The sequence below is a fragment of the Lepidochelys olivacea genome, assembly GCF_965140295.1.
Source record: "Lepidochelys olivacea isolate rLepOli2 genome assembly, chromosome: 18".
Taxonomy (NCBI): Eukaryota; Metazoa; Chordata; order Testudines; family Cheloniidae; genus Lepidochelys; species Lepidochelys olivacea.
Genome location: NC_140428.1, coordinates 17,399,624 through 17,423,017, shown reverse-complemented (window position 1 = coordinate 17,423,017; position 23,394 = coordinate 17,399,624). Strand labels below are relative to the sequence as shown.

Sequence of the window (23,394 nt, the reverse complement as noted above, 5' to 3'; positions counted from 1 at the left end):
CAGAAGATAGGCTCCTTGCAGATTCAGAACTCAAACAATAAAGGGCAAAGGTGGGTCCATGCCCAGGGATTTGAATCTCAGACTCATGGGGGTTAGACCTGTGGTAAGTAAAGGATATATAGGGATCACTTTGCCCACTACCAAATGGCAATCGTCTCTGGAGTAGAATGAACGAGCTGCATATTACACACATTAACACTATGAACACAATAGTTTATGGCAAGAAGTGAAGAACGCTGCCTCCAAAGGGGAATTTCAGCATGGAGAATGTAGTTACTTGAGGTGGAATTTGGTATGGACACTTGGGTTAATACACCCATTCCTACAAACAATTCCGTAGGGTCTTTAACAGCCATAGGTGCTCAGGTGATAGGTTTTTTTACATCTCATCCAGTAAAAGTCACCTGCAGCACCCCTCAATAATGTGCTGGGGGTATTGCTTCAGTGCATTAATCAAAGGGAAGAGTGTCACCTACAGTGTCACAAATTCCACTTACTACAGTTTCTTGTTGCTCCTAAGAAGTCTCCCATCCGAGTACTTACCTAAAACTTCTTTTGAGGTTTGGATACAGTTAATCAAATTGAAAGTTCCATTTTTTCAGCATGAACTAAATCTGTGGTAGCATTCATAAACTGCAGTGTCTGCAAAGTAGGCTACCACATGATATTTAATTATAACATGACATGATGGGGAACTGTTGGTTTGGCGCTGATTGAAACACAAGCACTCAGTTAGCCCATAATAGTGGGTATGATATTTCCTGAGCTATCTCAATGGCCTATATGAAGATTTCACTGGGGGTATTATTAGACACAAATAGATTTTCCTTGGTCTAACTTTCTGATCCCACATCATTGGTGGTGGCTTCTCTCAAACTTTCATCTTTGATGCCTCCCAGACTTAGCCCTCTGGTAAAGAACATTTTAAATAAGAAGTGACTTTGCTCCTAAAATCTGAGAATAAACCTTAAGCACCAAAATTGTCTGGTGGCATAATGGAGATGATTAAGCCAGCAGAGAATTTGATCCTACTGGAAGCATGACAAGCAGGAAGGATGACATTAACCATATTGTGGAACAAATGCGGCTCTAGATTTTCTAGTACAATCCAGTTCTTAAACAGCTCTGTTAAATGGAGAGGTGTTTCTTCTTCCTTAATAGCATAATTTTCATGCCACACAATGACACAGCCTAAGCTAAAAATTAACATGCACATTCATAAAACTTAATATATCCTGCAATTACCATTTTAGTACAAGAAGTGACATGCCAGCTCTGCTCCTTTAAATTAAATGTACAAAGCACTAAATAGAGTTGCAAGGCCTAACTCTGGCTTTCGTTCTATGCACGTAACAAAGAGCAAAAGCTGGCCCCAGACCTTTGGCAAAACTATCCAAGCAACATTTTGGAGAGTGGCATGGTGAATATACTGCTTCCCATCTTGGAATCGTGTACAGGTTTCTTTGCTGCTATATTTGGCTAAGAATGCCACAGTTATATCCCGCAATATTTTTTCAAAAGAAACTTTTATTGGTCATAAGGTCTTTCCTTCCAGAAGCAAAAACCAGGGTAGTTTAGCTCCAGCAACATGTGTCTCAGCAACTAATGGGATAATCTGCCAGTTTTGCCACTTCCACTGGTTTCGTAAATAGTTTCAGGACCTAAAAGTTACAGTCTTTTGAATATTAACAAGAACTTTATATGTGGAGTGAAGTTTGAGACCATGGAAGTTGTGAAGCAGGTGACCAGTTTGCATCCAGAGCTAAACCTAGAAGTTGTGAAGTGCCACAAAAACCAAAATAAAAGAAACTGGTGATTTTTGCTCAACTCTAGTTGAAAATAATGTTCTTCAAAAGCTCCTATTCTCCCCCACACACACTTTTTCCTAATCAATCTTGTACTAGTTTGTATCCAGTAGGTACCAAATACTTTGGGGATGGAAAGAAGCCAGGTTTCCCCCAAGCTTAGGGTAGCATGTGTAGATGGCTGTCCCTTGGCTTTCATGAAAATCTATACACTGTGTGATGCAGTGTGGACTGCACCTCCCATGGTTTCCTGATGTGACTTACAGTAGCTTGATAGGACTTGACATGGTGAATGCATGTTATTTTACATTACAACATAGAATAGGTATAGAAGATATTCTTATGTGGTGGATCAGTTCCCGAATACTAGATGAGGAGGAGGGTTCCCACAGACAGCATTATTTCATAGGGCTTCAGTAACTTATATCAACCCTTTAACTTTACAAATATAGATTTGGGACATTACTCAAAATGGAGTAATTACATTAAAGATGGTGCAGATAGCAGTACTGCCAGGCTGATATGTTAACTACTTCCAGTCTACTACCTCTGTAATGGGAAAGGCATGACATGTTGTATATGACATATCCCTAAGAAATGTACAGTTATGATCAGCTTCTAATCTAATCATGGTACTTTGGCAGCACCTGAGTACAGCTGTGGCAAAATAGCAATATCAATAGAAACTGTGTGGGGAAGTCAGTGAAATACCTGTCTAGTTATTTGTGGGTACCAAGCCATTACTTCTTCGGGTGAAGAGAATACCATGTCCATTATAAGACTAAAATCTGCTGCTGGTATCTCCCACCAAAACTGACAGTGGGTTTCTGATCTGAAAAGGAACATTCATATAAACACATGCATTGAACTTAATCTGAAATCTCAGGGCTGTGTGTGCAATACAGCTACAGGTCCATATTCAGACTCTATATACGTGGGTGCAACGTGGATTGAAATCAAGGGAGTTGTACCCATTTCTTGTTAGGTTTGAATTTGGCCCCCAGGCTTGAAACAACCCGCCTTACCTGGATCAATCAGTGTGGGCATCTGAGGCACACTCACTGGTTCAATTACATTTAAAATTCAAGTTGCTTTGACTCTGACAAATGCTCCGATGCTTTTAAATCCTGAGAGTTAATCACTAGGTAATGATTGCCGATTTCAATTAATGAATGTGAATAAAGTAACTTGAATTCTAAGATGCAATGACCCCACTGACTGTTTTCTGTGTGACCCAGGTAAATTGTTCGAAAGGAGTGTATTCTCCTTTATATATACGCATATATATGCATGGTCATATGCAGTCTCGTGTTTTATGATGTCAGCATATGATGTGAATAAATCATAGAATCATAGAATATCAGGGTTGGAAGGGACCTCAGGAGGTCATCTAGTCCAACCCCCTGCTCAAAAGCAGGACCCATCCCCAATTAAATCACCCCAGCCAGGGCTTTGTCAAGCCTGACCTTAAAAACTTCTAAGGAAGGAGATTCCACCACCTCCCTAGGCAACGCATTCCAGTGTTTCACCACCCTCCTAGTGAAAAAGTTTTTCCTAATATCCAACCTAAACCTCCCCCACTGCAACTTGAGACCATTACTCCTTGTCCTGTCCTCTTCCACCACTGAGAATAGTCTAGAACCATCCTCTCTGGAACCACCTCTCAGGTAGTTGAAAGCAGCTATCAAATCCCCCCTCATTCTTCTCTTCCGCAGACTAAACAATCCCAGTTCCCTCAGCCTCTCCTCATAAGTCATGTGTTCCAGACCCCTAATCATTTTTGTTGCCCTTCGCTGGACTCTTTCCAATTTATCCACATCCTTCTTGTAGTGTGGGGCCCAAAACTGGACACAGTACTCCAGATGAGGCCTCACCAATGTCGAATAGAGGGGGACGATCACGTCCCTCGATCTGCTCGCTATGCCCCTACTTATACATCCCAAAATGCCATTGGCCTTCTTGGCAACAAGGGCACACTGCTGACTCATATCCAGCTTCTCGTCCACTGTCACCCCTAGGTCCTTTTCCGCAGAACTGCTGCCTAGCCATTCGGTCCCTAGTCTGCTACGCAGACCCACAAACCCCCTATGCCTTTACACTACAGAGTGCTGCTTTTCAGATTGTATATTCTCAACTTGGACAGAGAAAAAAACAAAGAAAAAGCCTCTTCCAATTTTTGTTAAGGTGGATTCTTTAACTGCCTTTACCTAAATATTCCCATGACTCACAGGGAGTGAAACTCACCACATGAAGAGGGGAAGACCAAAGTCTACTCACCATTTATATCCTACTTAAACCCTATTTTGAGGGCTGAGGTGAGGCACAGGCTGTGTGCTGGCTTTGCACACAGGGGTCTCATTCCTTCAGGCCGCAGGGAAAGTCAAAAGGTGGTTTTGGTATCTTCTGTCTTCTAAAGATTCTTTGTTTTTCTTGGAGGTACCTGAGAGACATGCTAACTGACAACTGTCATGCAACTCCTGCCCATTCTCTTGACCTACACAACAGGCATACTTTGAAAGTAATCAAAAGAGGCTTTTCCAGTAGGTTGTCACACCATGATAAACAGTGAGCCATGAGCTCATCTTTTCATATGTGGGCCATGGGATGTCTAAGCATTTGAAATATTTTCAAAGCAATACTGAGCTTTCAAAGACACTGTGTCTTGTTGTGGTGTGAGAAGTTGCAACCCAATAGCAGTTGGGAGCTGTGAACTGGAATGCATCCAGTTGGAATTTGGCAATGCAAAATGCACTGATTAAACTACATCTGCACCAATCTACAACTGAAATAACAATGACCAGAGATGAGCCAGTGGTAGGAGGGAGTCATGGTTCCAAAGGGAATGTTTATGTTTACAAATGGCTCGGAAATAATAACGGAAATATATGTTGAACTGAACTGCTGCTTTCTGCAGTGGTTCCCCCTAAAACCTGGATCAGCTTGGGTGAAATTGTATCTGTACACATGGTCAGTAATGAACCAAGCCCATGCACTACTTACGTCCCAATTAAGCCCCCTTTTGAAGACTTAAGTGATGAATGGGCTTTGTGCTGAACACTTGCATGGGGTGAATTTCATTCCCTGTGAAGATAGTTTCCCCCCAAATTTGTTCAAATAATATTTTAAACTTTGGAATGCTTGAAGGTGAAATCAGATTCCTTTTCCAAGAACATTTTTTCCTCTCCTGTGTGCTCACATTGGTTTGTAATCAAAAGATTACTTGTTAGTCAGACTACACATGCTGGTTTATTACTGTAAGAGCATTTGCAAGCACTGGGCCTTCTACACTGCTTTTACTACTGTAGAGGTGCTTATAAATACTGTACTGCCCCAGTTATGTGCGTTTCTCCAGTATGACTCTTGTGATAAAATCCTGGCCCCATTGTAGACAATGAAAAAATTCTCATTAACTTCAGTGGGGCTGGGATTCCAGGCTCGTTCTTCACTGACTCAGGGTTTGTCTTCACTACGGAGCTAAATCGGCACTGCTGCAATCGATACAGCGGCATCGATTTAGCGGGTCTACTGAAGACACACTCAATTGATGGGAGAATGCTGTCCCATCGATTTCTGTACTCCACCTCAACAAGAGGCAGAAGCAATGTCAGCGGGAGAGCGTCTCCCATCCACATAGTGTAGTGTGTACCCAACAGTAAGTAGATCTAAGCTACGTCGACTTGAGTTATGCTACCAGTTGTAGTATAGACCAGGCCTCAGATGGAGTTTATTCCTTGTGTACAATAGTATACGAGTGGGAAATCCATTTAACTACATTGGTCACTATGTATTGAGAATTAGGGTTGACAAACTTGACAGAGTATGAAGTTTTCCAAATCTCTGTTTTTTGGGGTCAGAGAACTAATGAGAGTTTACAAACCCTGTTTGCCTGTAATTGAAACCCAAAAATAAATAATAGATTTTAAGGCCAAAAGAAACCATTAGATCATCTAGTCTGATTCCTTTATAACACAGGCCAGAGGATTTCACCCAACTTCCAATGTATTGAGCCCAATGTTTGATTATCTGCCAGAAAGGCATCCAGCCTTGATTTGAAGACATCAAGACATGGAGAATCCACCACTCCCCTTTCTTTGTAGTTTGTTTCAATGGTTAAATCACACTCACTATTATAAAATTATGCTTTATTTCTAATTTGAATTAATCTGTCTTCAGCTCTCAGGGATTGGTTCTTGTTCATATGCTTTTTTTTTTCTTTCCTAGATTAAAAAGCCTTTTAGTACTTGATATTTTCTCTCCATAAAGGTACTTATATACCATGATCAAGTCACCTCTTTATCTAATCTAATCTAAGATAAAGAGATTGAGCTCTTTAAGGCTGTGCACTATAGAAATAACTAATGCAAACATACAGACAAAGACAGATTTCCTATACTACCTCTGGCATACAATATTGGATTATTTCACAGCCCCTCATGTCTCTCTTTGTGAAGCTCACTAATGCTCTACTTGTTCTGCTGCATTGTTTCCTTTAGGCGTCCATAGTATCAAGTAATTCTTAAGGGCTGAAAGCCGTTGCACTGCCAACAGAGTAATTAGTTTCCCTGAATGGGGTTCTTGTTGAGCATGTAGTGAACTTCTTTCACTTCCCATGTGGGGTTTTCCTCCATTCATTGGTTTTCTCCATCTGTGCTTATTCTGTGACTAGTGAATAAGGGATGTTTTTTCAGTTGGGACTGGGATTATAACTTTAACTGATCCTCACAATTTGCATTGTTGAACTCTCAAGCAGATGTTTCTTGGTTTACATACAGTATATACAGCATCCTAATCCAAATATTGTACTTTAAAGGCACTACTTTGTAAACCCAAAGAGGGCCAAAGACAAAGTATTTTAGTCTGTATCTGCATTTAGACTTTCTCTGTTCAGTAACTGGATTTTTCTTTTTAAATATTTGATGTTTGGTAGACATTTCAGATCTGGAGAAAAGCCTTTATTAAATATTTTATGGTTTAGATCTGCTCCGGGGAAACATTTAATATGTATCAGTATTTGCTCTTTTGGAGCTTCTTCAAAAATAGAAGAGAAAAATAATCATCAAACACAATTTTTTAAAAATAATTTAGATAGAAAAAGGATTTTTACAGTATTTTCCGACACAAGAATGATATTAGATTATAAAATCACTGGGGCAGCTCTTTTTTGTTATGTGAATACAGTGCCTAGTAGGGATGTAAATACTGTTTAAAAAGTTAACTGTTTAAACGATTAAAAATATTTTGTTTAAATGGTTAACCGATCCCACACGGCTCAGGCGGCTCCAGTCGGGCAGTGTGGCTGGGTTTAGTGAAATAGTTAGGACAACTGTCTTAATGAAATTATTTCTTGATAGAGACATTTCTAATAAATGCACTGCAGCTCAGACTGGGGGAATATATATATATAGTACAGTATGTATTCAAGGAAAGAAGAACTGGATATGGAAATCAGTGAGTAATTTAGAGATCACTCCACAGCACTTGAAGAAATTTTGTGCAGAAACCAGATGCACATTGAGCACCTCCATCAAGTGGTAACAGGCAAACACAATCTAATTTAGAATTAAACTATACCTGATTAAACTTGCTTCTAGGGACTTGTGTTTGTATTGTCCTTAGTGGGGAAGTGCAAAACCTTCCCAAACACGTCTTTGAGAGTCCTCTTCACAGTTCAGTGCTCTATCAGATTAATTCCAATGGCACAACAGAGCAGCTGTTCATTATTACTTTAAGTCAATCACAGGTGAGTTTTGTTTCGGCCTCCAGGGACCTCTCTAAAAAGCAAAATCGTACTTCTTCCATGTTAAGGCAAGCATCACGAGTTCCGTTTACACAGTACCTGGTGGATTCAGCACCTCTGGCCAAAACTCTAGACAAACTTTAAACATTGTTAATAAAGGACAGCTGACTTCTTGGCCAGGATGCTTAATACAAACCAAGGACCTAGGCCACAAGGTTAAACCAAAGTATATTGCAAATATATGTGTGTAGACATATACATACCGATAGTTTACCTCCACTGCCATATCCATCTATCTCATGTTGAATATACTTAATTTGGAAAATGTTCAATTTAGCCATAATAAGTGATCATCAACTGAATCCCTAACTCATTTTCTGTGTTTTCCTTAGCAAGCACAGTTCCACTGGAAGATGAAATAGTATCAATCGATTTCAAAGACAGAAATGACTCAGAGGTTGAAGAAAGGCCAACTCTGGTGGGTGTCTCTTAAACTGAGGATCTTCAAACCTAGCTGACACTGTATTCCTTGTCTTCTTGCTTTGTCTTTTGAGCTTGTGGCTTTATGGCAATAAGTGATGATTTGTTTCAAAAATAAAGGGTGGCCAAATACCAGTTTTTTGCTTTGCAAAAGTTTGGGTGGAGGAAGCTGAAGCTGAAAATAATTATAACATTTGCTGAATTTCACAGAATATTCAGGGCTTGCTATGCACTGTCTTATACCAGTTCTACCCTGGTGTGCCTCCATTGGCTTCAGTGGAACTGCACTGATGTAACACAATGGACAAACAAATTTGTAAATTTCTACAACACTGGGTAAAACTCCCCTTTCCCTGCCTCTGCATTGGCAATGTTTTGCTGCTAGTGATTGCTGGGGCAAGCAGTTCTAACTTTCAGTTGCATTGACTGTTGTTCCTTTACAGTAAAGTTGAAGTAGTGACAATGAACAAAAACCCAAGGATTTAATTTTTCCCTTTAGAAATCGATGAACTGGCATATTGTCTTCTATACTGGAAATACTTCCCCACAGCTGCGTTCCTAAAAGCTGGGCTTTAAGGTGGACATAGCTTATAACTGATCAGTAATTCAGCATGTGTTATGATTCACACTGCAAATCCAGACAGTCAAATATAGGCTTATATTATTAGTATTAAAACTTGTAGAACATACGACAGCCAAACAGGGCTGTTTCTTTTCTGTCTTTGTTTCATACACTTCTTTTTTGTGAAACCTAGGGCTTGATTCTCAGCTGATCTTGGGCTGGGGATAAGAGGTACCTGGTTGTGGCTCCCTGATCATGTGGCTGCTTCTGACCCAATCCTGAGGTAGATTAGAGCAGCCTATAGCTGGCCTGCAGCATGGTCACACTCCATCCCCATCAACCCATACACAGGAGGATCTGCAGGCAATTGCACAGAAGACTGCTATGCTTTCTATATGCCCACAGGAGACTCCCCCAAATTAGGGCAGTAGGATACCTTTTCACTCCCTCTATGCAGTTCACTCTAAAACAAAAAGAGCAAAGCTGACCACAGAATCCACACATTGGACTTTATGCAGGAGAGGAAATTAAAGTTCTGCCTTTATATATAAATGTTAAAGAGATTGGGTCTTACTTCGTCTTTCTCTTTTAACATTCACTCCTCCCAGTTGCCTACAAGACTGCATACCATAACAGACCTGTTCCCCTTAGAAGAGCTAATGACCACAGAAAGTGCGGTCGCCGATAATGAAGACAGTGAGAACTCTACTGATCCAGATGTTGTTGAAAATTCTGAAGGTAGAAGCCTTTACTTGTGATTTTTAGTTTTAATAGACTGTAAATTATGTTCACTGAGGTTCATGAACCTGTCAAAGCCAAGCTGGGCCCATTCATGGCTTTGCACTGAAATCCCATGAATTCCACTTGCAACTGAAAGAAAAGGAGTACTTGTGGCACCTTAGAGATGAACCAATTTATTTGAGCATGAGCTTTTGTGAGCTACAGCTCACTTCATCGGATGCATACCGTGGAAACTGCAGCAGACTTTATATACACACAGAGAATATGAAACAATACCTCCTCCCACCCCACTGTCCTGCTGGTAATAGCTTATCTAAAGTGATCATCAGGTTGGGCCATTTCCAGCACAAATCCAGGTTTTCTCACCCTCCACCCCCCCACACAAATTCACTCTCCTGCTGGTGATAGCCCATCCAAAGTGACAACTCTTTACACAATGACAGGTTTCAGAGTAACAGCCGTGTTAGTCTGTATTCGCAAAAAGAAAAGGAGTACCTGTGGCACCCCAGAGGCCAACCAATCCACTCGAGCATGAGCCCCCGCGAGCCACAGCCCACCCCATCGGATGCATACCGTGGAAACCGCAGCAGACTTCTGCTGCGGTTTCCACGGCACGCATCCGACGAAGTGAGCTGCAGCCCACGAAAGCCCACGCCCAAACAAATTGGCTAGTCTCTAAGGTGCCACAAGTACTCCCCTTCTCCTTACACAATGTGCATGATAATCAAGTTGGGCCATTTCCTGCACAAATCCAGGTTCTCTCACCCCCTCACTCCCCTCCCAAAAACCACACACACAAACTCACTATCCTGCTGGTAATAGCTCATCCAAAGTGACCACTCTCCAAGTTTAAATCCAAGTTAAACCAGAACATCTGGGGGGAAGGGGTAGGAAAAAACAAGGGGAAATAGGCTACCTTGCATAATGACTTAGCCACTCCCAGTCTCTATTTAAGCTGAAATTAATAGTATCCAATTTGCAAATGAATTCCAATTCAGCAGTTTCTCGCTGGAGTCTGGATTTGAAGTTTTTTTGTTTTAAGATAGCGACCTTCATGTCTGTGATTGCGTGACCAGAGAGATTGAACATTCATAAACCAGTCGGAGAACACTTCAAGTGTCAGTCAAGTATGAAAAAAAAGTCTACGCTGTTTGCTACACAAAGAATGTCTGTCATTTAGGTCAGAACACCTTTTGTACTAAAAATCTTCCAGTCCAAAATAAAAGCTCTTTCCCAACAACCATAATGCTTGTACTGTGCGCAGTAATGCTCGCTAAATGCTTCTATTCAAGGATCTTACAGTGCTTAACATTAATGAATATACAACACCCCATTCCAAGGTGGGTAGTGTTATCCTCATTTTACAGATGGGGAAACAGGCATAGAGAAGAAAAGTGACTTGCTCAAGGTCATGCAGGACATCAGTGTCAGAACCAGGAATAGAACCTAGATTTCCTGAGTCCCCAGCCAGTGCCTTAACCACAAACCATTCTGCCTCATAACAGCTGCAAGCCCTTTATAGGCAATCTCTCTAGTCACCTAAATGAGAGACCCCTTCCCTAAATTAGTGCTGTTCAGAATTTAATACCCAAAGAATCACTTTTTCATCAGGTGCAGCCTGAGACCCACCAATTAACTGCAGCATGATACCCTGAAACTGCACAGTGACACTGGGTCAGTATTCAACAATGCTGCGTCTCCGGCTCCGCTTTCCCTAGTGTCCATTGAGAGAAGAGAGGTCTCCCCTTTCTCTCTCTTTCCTCAATCTTTTGGGCACAGAGGAAGGAGATCTCCTGTCTCGTAACAGCTGAGAGGGGATGGGGAGGGTTTCTCTGTCCAAGCTGCTGGATGGCAGGGATTGTTTCTCCTCTCCTTCTTCCTCCCCACCCCACCCCTTTCCTGGTTACTGTTGGGGGGGGGAGCAGGTACATCCCAAGGGGGAATGCACCTCCTGGCAGCAATCACACTGTCTGTGAGTTTGATCAGCATTCCTCCACAGGAAGCGTTCTTATAGTCAATGTCTTAAAGGCCTATGGGCTCCATGAAGATAGCATTCAGGGCTTTGAACAGTCACAAATGGATTATCACTGATCTACCCTATTTTTTTTTTTTGGTGCCTTTCATGTTAAAACTAAAGAGGAATGATTACATGCTCAGAAATTGTGAGAAGGAAAAGCTCATGCATTATTATAAGCATTTTCAAGTGCCATAAAATATTATGGGTGTGCTGAGCTGTCCTAGGCATCAGTGCCCAGTTTGTGCCAAAGAGCACAAATATCTTCCCAGTGTTTTACTTTTTCTGTCAAGAGACAAACAAAGCCATTCTAAAAATGACACATTTTCCTTAAAACATTGGCATTGTGTCAAAGCATCCTACTGCTGCACTGTCAGATTGCAAGCCAATAACAAGCTGTGCAGTACAAACTCGGGGGGTGGGGGGGTTGGCTCCATGGAGTGCAGATACTGTAACAGATATGTTCAGGTCAGACAAGCTCATGGCATCCAAAACAAATGTGCCTTCCTGTCCGGTTAGGCATAAATCTAAAGCAGAATCTAAAATAAATAATGAAAGAGTAATGTCTCTGGGCTCAAGCCTCAAACAAATCAGTCCAAGTTTGACTAGCCCACTTAAGGATCCAATATAGGAATCAAAATGATACACCAAAATGATACACAAGGAACTACACTAGTTTTAATATCTGGAACACTGATCACTTCCCTGCCTGTTTGTTGTCCTGATTTTAACCAGGCAGGTGTCACTCTGCAGTTAGGTTAGCTAAGATATTGCTATTATTTATTATACAAAAAAATTGTGTTAAAAGAACATTAAGGTTGCAAAGTCAAGCACTCAGAAGTTAGGAAAAGCCAGAGTTAAGGTTATCTGTGAAATCTAATTTATAGCGGTTTTACACCAGTGTAGCTCTATTGATCTCAGCGGGGTTGATCCTGATTCACACCAGTCCAAGATCCCTTTAAATTTCAGTTTGTCTTTGGGCTGGCCTACACTGACAAGTTAGGTCAACCCAGAAGTGAAAAATCCACACCCCTGAGCGACATTGTTAAATTGACCTAACCCCAGTGTAGACTTGGAAGAATTCTTCTGTCAATCTAGTTACCACCTCCTGGGGAGGTGCATTAACTATAGTGACAGGAGAAATCCCTCCTGTCACTGTTGGGCAGCAGTTCTCAATCCACGGCCCAATTAGCACACAGCTACGGCCCAGGTCAGCTGTGTGCTACAGGCTGCAGGCTCTGGGGTCCCGGCTGCCCTGCTGTGCGGCGGGCTCTGGGCTGCCAGCTCCTCACTGCCACATGGCCCCACATGGCAGGGCTCAGGGTCCAGGCAGCCGGCTGCCACCTGTCCCTATGCAACAGGGTCCCAGCGGGATCTGGGGTCTGGGCAACCGGCTGCTGCCCGGCTCCACCCAGAAGGATCTGGGGTCAGGGTCCTGGCTGTCGCTCAGCCCACTGTGGTGCGGTCTGGGATCGGGGTCCTGGTCCTGGCTGCCCCGCGGCCCTGCACATTGGGGGTCGGGGTCCCCGCGCAGCAGGGTCCGGGTCCCTGGCCCTCACTGCAAACACAGCTCTCTGCTCCTGGCCCCACCCTGTGGAGGGGTCTCTGAGTGGAGGGTGCTGAGCATAGGGGTTCATGGAGCGGTTTAGGTGGGGGGCACTGTGGTTCTCACTCTGCGGCCCACAGTGATAAACAGGTTGAGAACCACAGCTGTAGGGAGTATCTACACTGAAGGGCTATAGCTGCCGCTGTGCTGCTGTAGCATTTTACGTGTAGACAGAGCCTTTATTTCAGCTGTGATGCTCCATCCCTTCAAAACTCCTTCTACTCTACACTCTCTGTGTGCTCTCTGTTTACACTCACTCCCCAATTAACACCCTATTAAACTGCACACCTGTAGTGGTTTCATTCTCAGACCCATTGTGCTGTCGTTTTTATAACCTCCCCTACAGTGTGACATCATGGCATGAAGACATAACAGTCACCATATTAAAAGGTTATTTTGGTTCTTTCTTTCCAGACGAAATGGGTGGCGAGCCAGAGACTCCAAAGGAGAAAGGTAAGTAACAAAATTGGCTGTAAAAGGAGTAGATGCATTTAAATCCCAGATGATATACGGCTATGCACTTTTAAAGGCTTTAAAGGGCTTGTCTCAAAGCCCATTGAAGTAAATGGACAAACTCTCTTTGACTCCAACAGGCCCAAAGAAAGTGAGCAAGGAAACTGCTAAACCGAAATGACATATTTTCAAATGGTTTGCAATATTGTTGTAGGCGTTAGTCCCAAGGTACTAGATAGACAAGGTGGGTGAGGTAAAATCTTATATTGGACTAACATCTGATGGTGAAAGAGACAAGCTTTTGAGTTGTACAGAGCTGAAGAAGAACTCTGTGTAAGCTCAAAAGCTTGTCTCACCAACCAGTGCTTAATATGCAATGAAAGAGGTGCAGGCCTCAAGCAATTTTTTTTTTTTTTTTTTGCTTTCATAACTGATGCGGCAAGCCTGGAAGTGCCGGGGCTCTGAACTGCCGAGCGTAGAGGTGCCGGGGCTCATCCCTGGCACAAATTAAGCATTATCACCAATAGAGTTTGGTTTAATAGGACCTGTCATGTCTCTCTAAACCGAAATGACATATTTTAAAGTTCACAGGATTCAGGGAAGATACCCCAGGAATCGAATGTGACAAAAATAATTCCATTTTATTATGAAGTATTAGTACCTCTTACTATCCGGCCCCACAGTTATGTGGAAAACATGCTAACATCCTATACATTTCCCCACTCAGATGGCCTGGCAACAGTTGCACTGGTTGGAATAATCGTTGGAATCATAATAGCAGTGGGAATCGTTACTGGAATCATCATTGCCGTCGTGAGGAAAATGTCGGGCAGGTACTCGTAAGTAGATTACTAGGCAGGCTTTATGGCTGGAGGCTGCTATATCTCCAATCTCAGTGATGGACACCCTTCAAAAATTCAAGATCCAATGCAGTCTTTCCATTGATTTCAAAGGGTGTGGGATCAAGCCCCAAGTTTGACTATTGGATTCATTCCAGATAAGCAGCCAAACATTCAAGTAGTTTATCTGAACCCCATGAGAGACCGGAAAACTCGCAGGAATGGGCCCTAATATTTCTAACACATCTACTATTGGACATGGCGAAACACAGTTTGGGACTGCCCCTTATCGTGGCATTCAGTGCTTCTCATTCTCATTCTTCTCATTCAGTTGTGGCTGGAAAACAGAAGCGAAGGGGGAAAGAGGGGAAAGAAATACCCAAGCTTTAAAAAAGTTTGATCAGCATCCACTTCCAGATATTAAATCATAGAACCATAGGGTTAGAAGGGACCGCAAGGGCCATCTACTTTAACCCCCTGCCAAGATGCAGGATTTGTTGGGTCTAAGCCATCCAAGGCAGATGGCTCTCCAGCCTCCTTTTGAAAACCTCCAGTGAAGGAGCTTCCATGACTTCCCTAGGCATCTGTTCCATTGTCCTACTGTTCTTACAGTTAGGAAGATTTTCCTGCAATTTAATCTAAAACGGCTATGCTGTAGTTTGAATAATTTACTTATTTATTGGTGGTGCTGAGGGAGGGTGTGTCAGTTTCTTTCCTTCACTCCTCCAACTGGGTCATCTACAATCCTTAATCATTTATACAGTAGAGACACAGTTAGTCAGGCAGGGGTGAGCAGAGACAAGAAAATGTACTCATTTGCTGACCTGCTTCTTGTGACAGTCAGTCCCCGGCCAAGGAGCCTTAGGAAATGATAAACTGATGCTGTCACAGCTGTCGGAGCAGACTTACCAGAGTTAAAATCAGACTGAGGCATTTTTCTCTGGAACATGCCTCTAACTTCTCTTTAATATCTGTTTTGTGCAGGTTTCACTCAGTGCATCAACCTGTGGCAGAGTAATCTGTCTCATGCTGGTATCTACACGGGACCAGATGCTAAGATGGGGTTAACTGGCATAGCTCCAGTTCACACCAACTGAGGATCTAGTCCTGTCTCTCAGCTTTAGTGTTTATAAGAACATCAGTACAAATCAAAGGAGATGGACTCAGCGGGCTGTCTCCCTTTAGTCTATTTTTTCAGTTACTTAAACTATGATCTAAATTTAATATTTTAGTTAATTTTTTTAAACCAATTTAAACTAATTTTAAAGGTATCCCTACTGAAAGAATTAGAGCTAAGTCTAGCAGATTCTTAGTCAGAGAGGTTATGCATGAAATTACCCTGGCTGCATACACCAACCAGAAAGATGCAGGTGGAAACACCTATTTAGCTACATTCGCATGTACTAGTCTCTGATTTACGTGCAGAATAAGGCAATGGCATGTGCAAATTAAGCACACTGTTGCACACAAACTCTTTGAAAACCTGGCCCTCATAAAAACCAAATAGTAAATACATAATCTTTTTGTTTTGATTTTATTTGCACTGTTTGATGTCTGGCAGACTTCTGAGTCTGGAAAATAATGAGTTCATTCCCCCAACCTTCCCATATTTTCTTGAGTTTTTGATTTAAGTGAGCCCAAAAGTCCAAGTAATCCTGGCTCTGAAATTGATTAGCTGTGTGCCCTTGGGTGCACCACTTACCCTCTTTGTGACTCAGTTTCTCCTTCTATAGAAAGGGGGTACTAACCATACCTATTCCACTTAATCAACTAAAAGGCAAATCACCCCATTCCTCATTGTGCTAAGCCTAAGAAAACAGGCTTGGCTTTGTCTGACCCTGTGGAGTTAGGAGATTTGTCACTCTACAGCCCATTCAGCCCATGTGCTGGCAAGAATGGCTAGTGGGTACATGTAGCCACAAAAGCCTGGTCCTTCTGCCTCCAAGTGCCCCTGCATCCCCCACCAAGTTCTGCTAGGTAATGGCTCAAGTGGAGCTTTAATGGAGTTCAGCTCTATATTGCAATTTTGTATCTGGGAATCTGTGCCTCCTCTCCCCGTAAGGCTGTGGAGAATGAGAGAGAAAGAAGTGGTTTGGGACTATTTAGAAAAGCTGGATGAGCACAAGTCCATGGGGCCGGATGCGCTGCATCCAAGAGTGCTAAAGGAGTTGGTGGATGTGATTGCAGAGCCATTGGCCATTATCTTTGAAAACTCATGGCGACTGGGGGGAAGTCCCGGACGACTGGAAAAAGGCTAATGTAGTGCCCATCTTTAAAAAAGGGAAGGAGGAGGATCCTGGAAACTACAGGCCAGTCAGCCTCACCTCAGTCCCTGGAAAAATCATGGAGCAGGTCCTCAAGGAATCAATTCTGAAGCACTTAGAGGAGAGGAAAGTGTTCAGGAACAGTCAGCATGGATTCACCAAGGGCATGCCTGACTAATCTAATTGCCTTCTAGGACGAGATAACTGGCTCTGTGGATGAGGGGAAAGCAGTGGATGTGTTGTTCCTTGACTTTAGCAAAGCTTTTGATACGGTCTCCCACAGTATTCTTGCCAGCAAGTTAAAGAAGTATGGGCTGGATGAATGGACTATAAGGTGGATAGAAAGTTGGCTAGATTGTCAGGCTCAATGGGTAGTGATCAATGGCTCCATGTCTAGTTGGCAGCCGGTATCAAGTGGAGTGCCCCAAGGGTCAGTCCTCGGGCTGGTTTTGTTCAATATCTTCATAAATGATCTGGAGGATGGTGTGGATTGCACCCTCAGCAAGTTTGCAGATGACACTAAACTGGGAGGAGAGGTAGATATGCTGGAGGGTAGGGATAGGATACAGAGGGACCTAGACAAATTGGAGGATTGGGCCAAAAGAAATCTGATGAGGTTCAACAAGGACAAGTGCAGAGTCCTGCACTTAGGACGGAAGAATCCCATGCACCGCTACAGACTGGGACCGAATGGCTCGGCAGCAGTTCTGCAGAAAAGGACCTAGGGGTTACAGTGAACGAGAAGCTGGATATGAGTCAACAGTGTGCTCTTGTTGCCAAGAAGGCCAATAGCATTTTGGGATGTATATGTAAGGGCATTGCCAGCAGATAGAGAGACATGATCGTTCCCCTCTATTCGACATTGGTGAGGCCTCATCTGGAGTACTGTGTCCAGTTTTGGGCCCCACACTACAAGAAGGATGTGAAAAAATTGGAAAGAGTTCAGCGGAGGGCAACAAAAATTATTAGGGGACTGGAATACATGACTTATGAGGAGAGGCTGAGGGAACTGGGATTGTTTAGTCTGCGGAAGAGAAGAATGAGGGGGGATTTGATAGCTGCTTTCAACTACCTGAACGGGGGTTCCAAAAAGGATGGATCTAGACTGTTCTCAGTGGTAGCTGATGACAGAACAAGGAGTAATGGTCTCAAGTTGCAGTGGGGGAGGTTTAGGTTGGATATTAGGAAAATCTTTTTCACTAGGAGGGTAGTGAAACACTGGAATGCGTTGCCTAGGGAGGTGGTGGAATCTCCTTCCTTTGAGGTTTTTAAGGTCAGGCTTGACAAAGCCCTGGCTGGGATGATTTAGTTGGGGATTGGTCCTGCTTTGAGCAGGGGGTTGGACTAGATGACCTCCTGAGGTCCCTTCCAACCCTGAAATTCTATGATTCTATGATTTTATAAGAGGATTTGCTGCTTATGGTTTGTAATGCACGTTGAAATTCTCTGACAGAGCGTGCTCCAAGTACTGAGTGTTGTTATTATTTCCTGTTTAATTTATCCAGCAAATAGGTTTGCTGTGAAATGGATGTGTTCCCAATGCAAACAGATCCTTTTCATTTCCAATTTCTGCTCCAGCAGAAACAAGGAAACAATATTTATCTATACATTGTCAATGGAATCTCTGCATACTTTCCATCGCGAATATCATAGGTCACCATAATGAACTGCCAAACTGCTTTTAAAGTATTTTAAATGCTCTCTTGTCACTTATCATTTAACCCATATGTGACTGTGTCTGGAGTAGATATTCCGAGTTTCCAGAGTCCCTTTGAAATCTCCAGCTCTGGTGGTCACCTGCCTCATTCCTGCTTTTGGAAGACAATCTTCCACATATGGTGGAGTCAAATGGAAATGCTATCCCTTCCTACCCTTGGATGTGCCTCTCAACTTTCTACTGTTCTCTGTTTAATTTCTTCCCTCATGTTACCAATTTACCATTGGGAGAGTTAGTGCTACAGGGAGACACCACCTCTACAATGGGACAATCAATAATAGAGCTGGTAAAATGGTGAGGAGGGGATAAAATTGCAAATATGTCATCAGGACTTCCATTCAATTTTTTGTCAGATTTGAGCCCTTACACTATGTTAAAAACCATTCATGAATTAGCATAGCTTCAAAACTGGTCTGCATGGTTTGGTTGAACACACCTGTGGCAATGTTTGCAAAGAGCTCAGATCCTATGATGACAAGGCCTTCTAAGGAGATAGACAGAGGATGATATTTTCAAAAATGCCTGACACTTGCGCTCTTATCATTCACGCACTTTTGAAAATCCCACCCAGATACGGTGCTCTGGAACAGCACATGTTCTCACAATAGGGTTTAAGGAGGACTTAAGTGGCATTCTGCTGGCCACTGTACAGGGGTGAATTTCACCTTAGGGTAACTGATTTTGAAGTTGGAATACTGAGAGATAACACTGGATACTGCATAGGCTGTCCTCTGTTCACTTCTGACATTCTTGGAATATATTCTAGTACTGACAAGATATACGAGCAGCAAGACCAGTCCATGAATGCTTTGCAAAACTGAAAGAAATAAAAATGTACTGAATACGGTATTTGGGGAATGCACTTCACCCGGCTTTAGTAAACGGGCAGCAGAAGCAAGCTGCACTGGTAATAGGCACGAGAGAGAGGAAAATATTAACTGGGAAGGGGAGGAAAGAGGCAGCGGGAAAGGCAGGGAGGAAGATGACAAGACAGACAATGAATATATTTTTCTGACTCTGGGAGCCAAAATAGTATAATGTTACCCCATTTTTCCATTTGTTTTCACAGGCCCTAAAAATAAGTGAAGAAAGAAATCATGTCGTTTTAAGCCAGAAAATAAACGTGCTTCCTATTTTACAACTGCTAGAGACTCTGTTCCTGTATCGCTGAGAGAAGATGATCCATGGAAATCGTGAATGCAGAATTCCAAATCCATGGGGATCCCACACAGCTTTCTGAAGGGATGCTTTACAGACTTATCAGAAATGCAACAATTCATAGGACTTTGATGATCAAAAGTATTTAAGAGGAATGAAAAAAAATGCTATAGAAAAGAAAAACAACAAGCAGAGCCACATGCATCTGAAAGGTGCTTTATAGGTAGTATAAATACAATTGTAGATAGGTGTTAAACTTTGCCAGGAAAAAGTCATCATCTCACATTGCATCCTATTGGTTCCTTTGAAAAGTTAAATCCAGATTCTTTTCTGTTCTAAGCCCACTGTGAAGTCAGAAAGTCTGTTGTATCCTTCAGTGCTATAGATGTTTAAAACCACCAGTCCTTGTAGGATGTTGATCTACTGAATCTGTATTGTTTAGCAAGGTAAGAAAGTAACTTCATCCTAACCATCCAGAATTGACTTCAGAAGGAGACAACTGTATTTAAATTATGTAAGCAAATTGCATTCGTGGCCTGGCACTTCAATCATTCTGGTCAGGATGCTGCACGTCTATAAAGAAAAACATGGTGGGCCCAGCTGGAACTGACCTACCAACTCATCTCTCTGACTGTTGTGCCAAGACCTTCTGTCTTCTCTGTTGCAGAGATGTGCAGGGATTGGAATACACATCCTAACTTAAGCAATGCTAAGAAAATACCCACTTTTGATGGGTCATCGTAACCTACTACTCAACAAGAGCTGGATTTGATGTGTAGACAATGTCTGAATCAGTAAATGGCATTCTTTTTATACTTTTTTTTCCCTTTTTCTTTTTAACTGCATGGCAGGCTGAGTTTAGTCACACACTGTGCAACATCAGATCACTGCACATATTGATGAGGTGTAACACTTCTCTGGACACAACATAATTTTTACCATGGCATAAATAATGCAATGGGACAGGATGTGACTGAGATTTCAAAGTAAAAGGCTTTAAGTTCCAAATGGCTGCAAAATATCATGTTTAGTAAGTGCCTACTCTGGAATCCACTTCTGCACAGTGGACTAAACATGCCAACTTTTCCAGATTTGCTCTTCTACTTCCTTTGTCTGCCATGATCTATCATATAGAGCTGAGCTTTGGAAATAAAAAATTATGGTGTATCTTATATCAGATTTTGCAACAGTTAGTCTTTATTTTCTTTTATACTATACACAAAACCACTTAAATTCTTACCTTCCTGAATCTTTCTTCCTTCTGTTACTGTCTCTCTATCCTGGATTCTTTTTGTCTTTTACAACCTTTGGCACATTTCTTTCATTCAAAAATCAAGTGTATTTAAAAAGTCTATGTTCCAGTCTAGATACACTCGTAAGAAAAAATGATTTAGAAACAGTTTGCAGTGCAAGACTTGAACTTGTACATCAGTGAATCCTGGTCTCTGGTGACTATGATGAGCTCACAAAGTATAGAGAGACTAGGAGATGAAAGAGAAATTCTAGTGATCAGCAAACATTTTAATTTAGCAAAACTTCAAGTTTAGGGCATTTTATTATGGCCTCCATCCCGTTCAGCCCTGTGTTTTGTCAGCCTGAACTTGTGCAAACTTTTCTATCTAGAGAAGGGCCCAAACTGAAAAAAATAAATAAATCAAAACTGGATCTGGGGGTTGGGATGTTTTGATACAGGCTTTTGCTCTGGCCAATTTATAGAGTCCAATTTACAGACTTGGGATTTAAAAATAAAAACTCAGCATTCAGACATGTTTGGATACCGGGTTTTGGTTTGGGCCTGTATCTTTAAATCTATTTGCTTCCGCAGCCACTGAGAGGACATTTGTAATGTCAGAAGTGGAATGTAACATTCTCTTCTTTATCAACAACTAATTATAAAGGATGAACTTCACCCCGTACGGCGTCAGCTCCAAGCCTATGCACCACAAGTCTCACTTAAGGCCTAATTTAAAGACTTAAATGGGATTTAAGTGATGCATAGGCTTCATGCTGGCCCTCTACACATGGATCAAGTTCCCTCCAACTAATGGTACCAGAATATCTAATGTTTGAGGAGCCTAACTTAGAATAAAATGAAATATGCCTTCCTGGCTTCATTTTGGGTGACTGCTCTCATAAAAATATAATCAAGAGCTGTACATTTAAAGGGAGCTGTTTCTGTGACGGACAAGGTGGAATTTACAGTTGCCTGCATAGGATGGTGATAAGCATAAAACTGAATTATTGCTGTTCATTTGTTGTTAATTAAGGACTACTGCTATACAATGTATTTCAACTATCAGAGTGTTGACACCCTAATATTAATCTGTTGTAATGTAAAAGGATATTTTTCTATAGCTATGGAATACATTCATGAAAAAATACATTCCTACTTCACTTCAATCTAATTTGTCTTATATTTTGTCTACACACAAAGTTGCTCTGATTAACTAAAATCAGTATGATAGACCATTGTGCTAAACACATGTGGACATTCTCAAACCAATTTAAACCTGGTGTGTATCAATTTAGCTACAGAACAATACCTTCCCAAATTAAGCTGAATTGATATACGGCATTTTTAAACCACAAGGGGTGAAATCCCGGCTCCCGCTAAGTCAATGACAAGACTCCCATTGACTTGAGTGGGGCAAGGGTTTCACCCCCACAGGCCACATCGGTTTAACTAAAATAATTAAATTATAATTCAGCTGGTATGTAGATAAGGTCTCACACAGATAGTCTCACTGCCTTCAGCACGAGTACTCGTGAGATTTTGCCCAACGGTTTTGAACAGTTCTGACAACTTAGCCTTTAATTGCCTTTTAAATATTAAGGGCTGTACATTCTTCTTCTGGGCAAACACATCTGGTAACATGCAGTGGGATAAGTGAAACTCACACATGTGCATTGAAAAGAAAATATGCCCTGAGGTGAGCATCTCTACAGAACTCCTATTCCATGTGGCTCAGCTCAGATACAGACATTTGTGTTTCTTAATAATTTAGAAATAACTTTTGTATTTCATTTCATTTCCCACTAATATCCTTTGTTTTGTTTATTTCTCTGCATAGTTATATGTTGGAATTTTGAGGGAACTAGTTTACCAACAGTATCCTCAGAGGAGGAGGGGAATCCATATTTATCATTGGTATTTTTAAAAGGATTATTATGTACCTGTTTGTGAATCACATTTCCATGACTTTCCTATCTGATTTTAACTTCATATGTGACCTGTATGAAGTTGCTGAAATGTGTGTAAATCCATATGAAAGCAGCAAAGATATTGATTTTTCTTACTGTGGCAAGATACGATTATATGAAGAGTAAATTACGTTAGACTCTGAAAAATGTCTTATGTCTGTACTAGAAACTTCCCTGCGTGGTGCACTTGATCACTGACCAAATGGATGCCATCTGGAATTATGAATTATTCAGCCATTACAGGGAATATCACAGATTTCACCAGTTTCCTCTGTACCAGTTCAGTTTGCTGCTGCTGACTTTCACTTGCACAAAAAGAAAATAAATCCTTTCCTGTGTCTATCCCTCAACCTGAATTTCATAGTGGTTAAGCCAGAAGTAAGAGCACATGCTCTCCAAAAATAGCATGGTAGAGGTTAGGCAACCTTTATGGATTGCTCCCAGGGTTCTCCTCAATCATTCACAACATGCCTGCTCAATGATAAGCATCAGCATCCTTATAAGGTGTTTCGTTTTGGGGGTTTTTTGGCCAATAATTCAGAGATTTTCACTAAGGGCCATAAACTACCCTTACTCCATGCATGGAACTGACACAGGTATTCTGAACATAGCAGTGAATTCTGTACTTTGACCATTAACTCACACAAAAAAAGCCCTAAATCTTAATGGGTGAAATTCACTCTAAGCAGATGGCCAGCTCAAGGCCTATGCACCATCAAAATCCTGTTTTGAAGGCTTAAGCATTGTGTAGGCTTTGTGGTGGGCTTCCAGTCAGAAAGTTTACTATGTAAAACATCTAATCCCTCTTTGTCAAGGT

General features: G+C 41.8%; 1 protein-coding gene across 2 annotated transcripts in view; it reads left to right on the top strand.

The window, feature by feature from the left end:
* PDPN (podoplanin) overlaps positions 1-22,883 on the top strand; it is a 28,683-nt gene extending 5,800 nt beyond the window's left edge. The window contains exons 2-6 of one of the 2 annotated variants that reach the window (XM_084651606.1): positions 7,935-8,020; positions 9,193-9,322; positions 13,360-13,398; positions 14,126-14,237; positions 19,288-22,883. In XM_084651606.1, coding sequence (XP_084507732.1) covers positions 7,935-8,020; positions 9,193-9,322; positions 13,360-13,398; positions 14,126-14,237; positions 19,288-19,294 — 374 coding nt within the window. In that variant the 3' untranslated portion in view covers positions 19,295-22,883. The remainder of the gene's footprint in view (positions 1-7,934; positions 8,021-9,192; positions 9,323-13,359; positions 13,399-14,125; positions 14,238-19,287) is intronic. The other variant, XM_084651607.1, reaches the window with a different exon arrangement.
* The last annotated feature ends 511 nt before the right edge of the window (positions 22,884-23,394 follow it).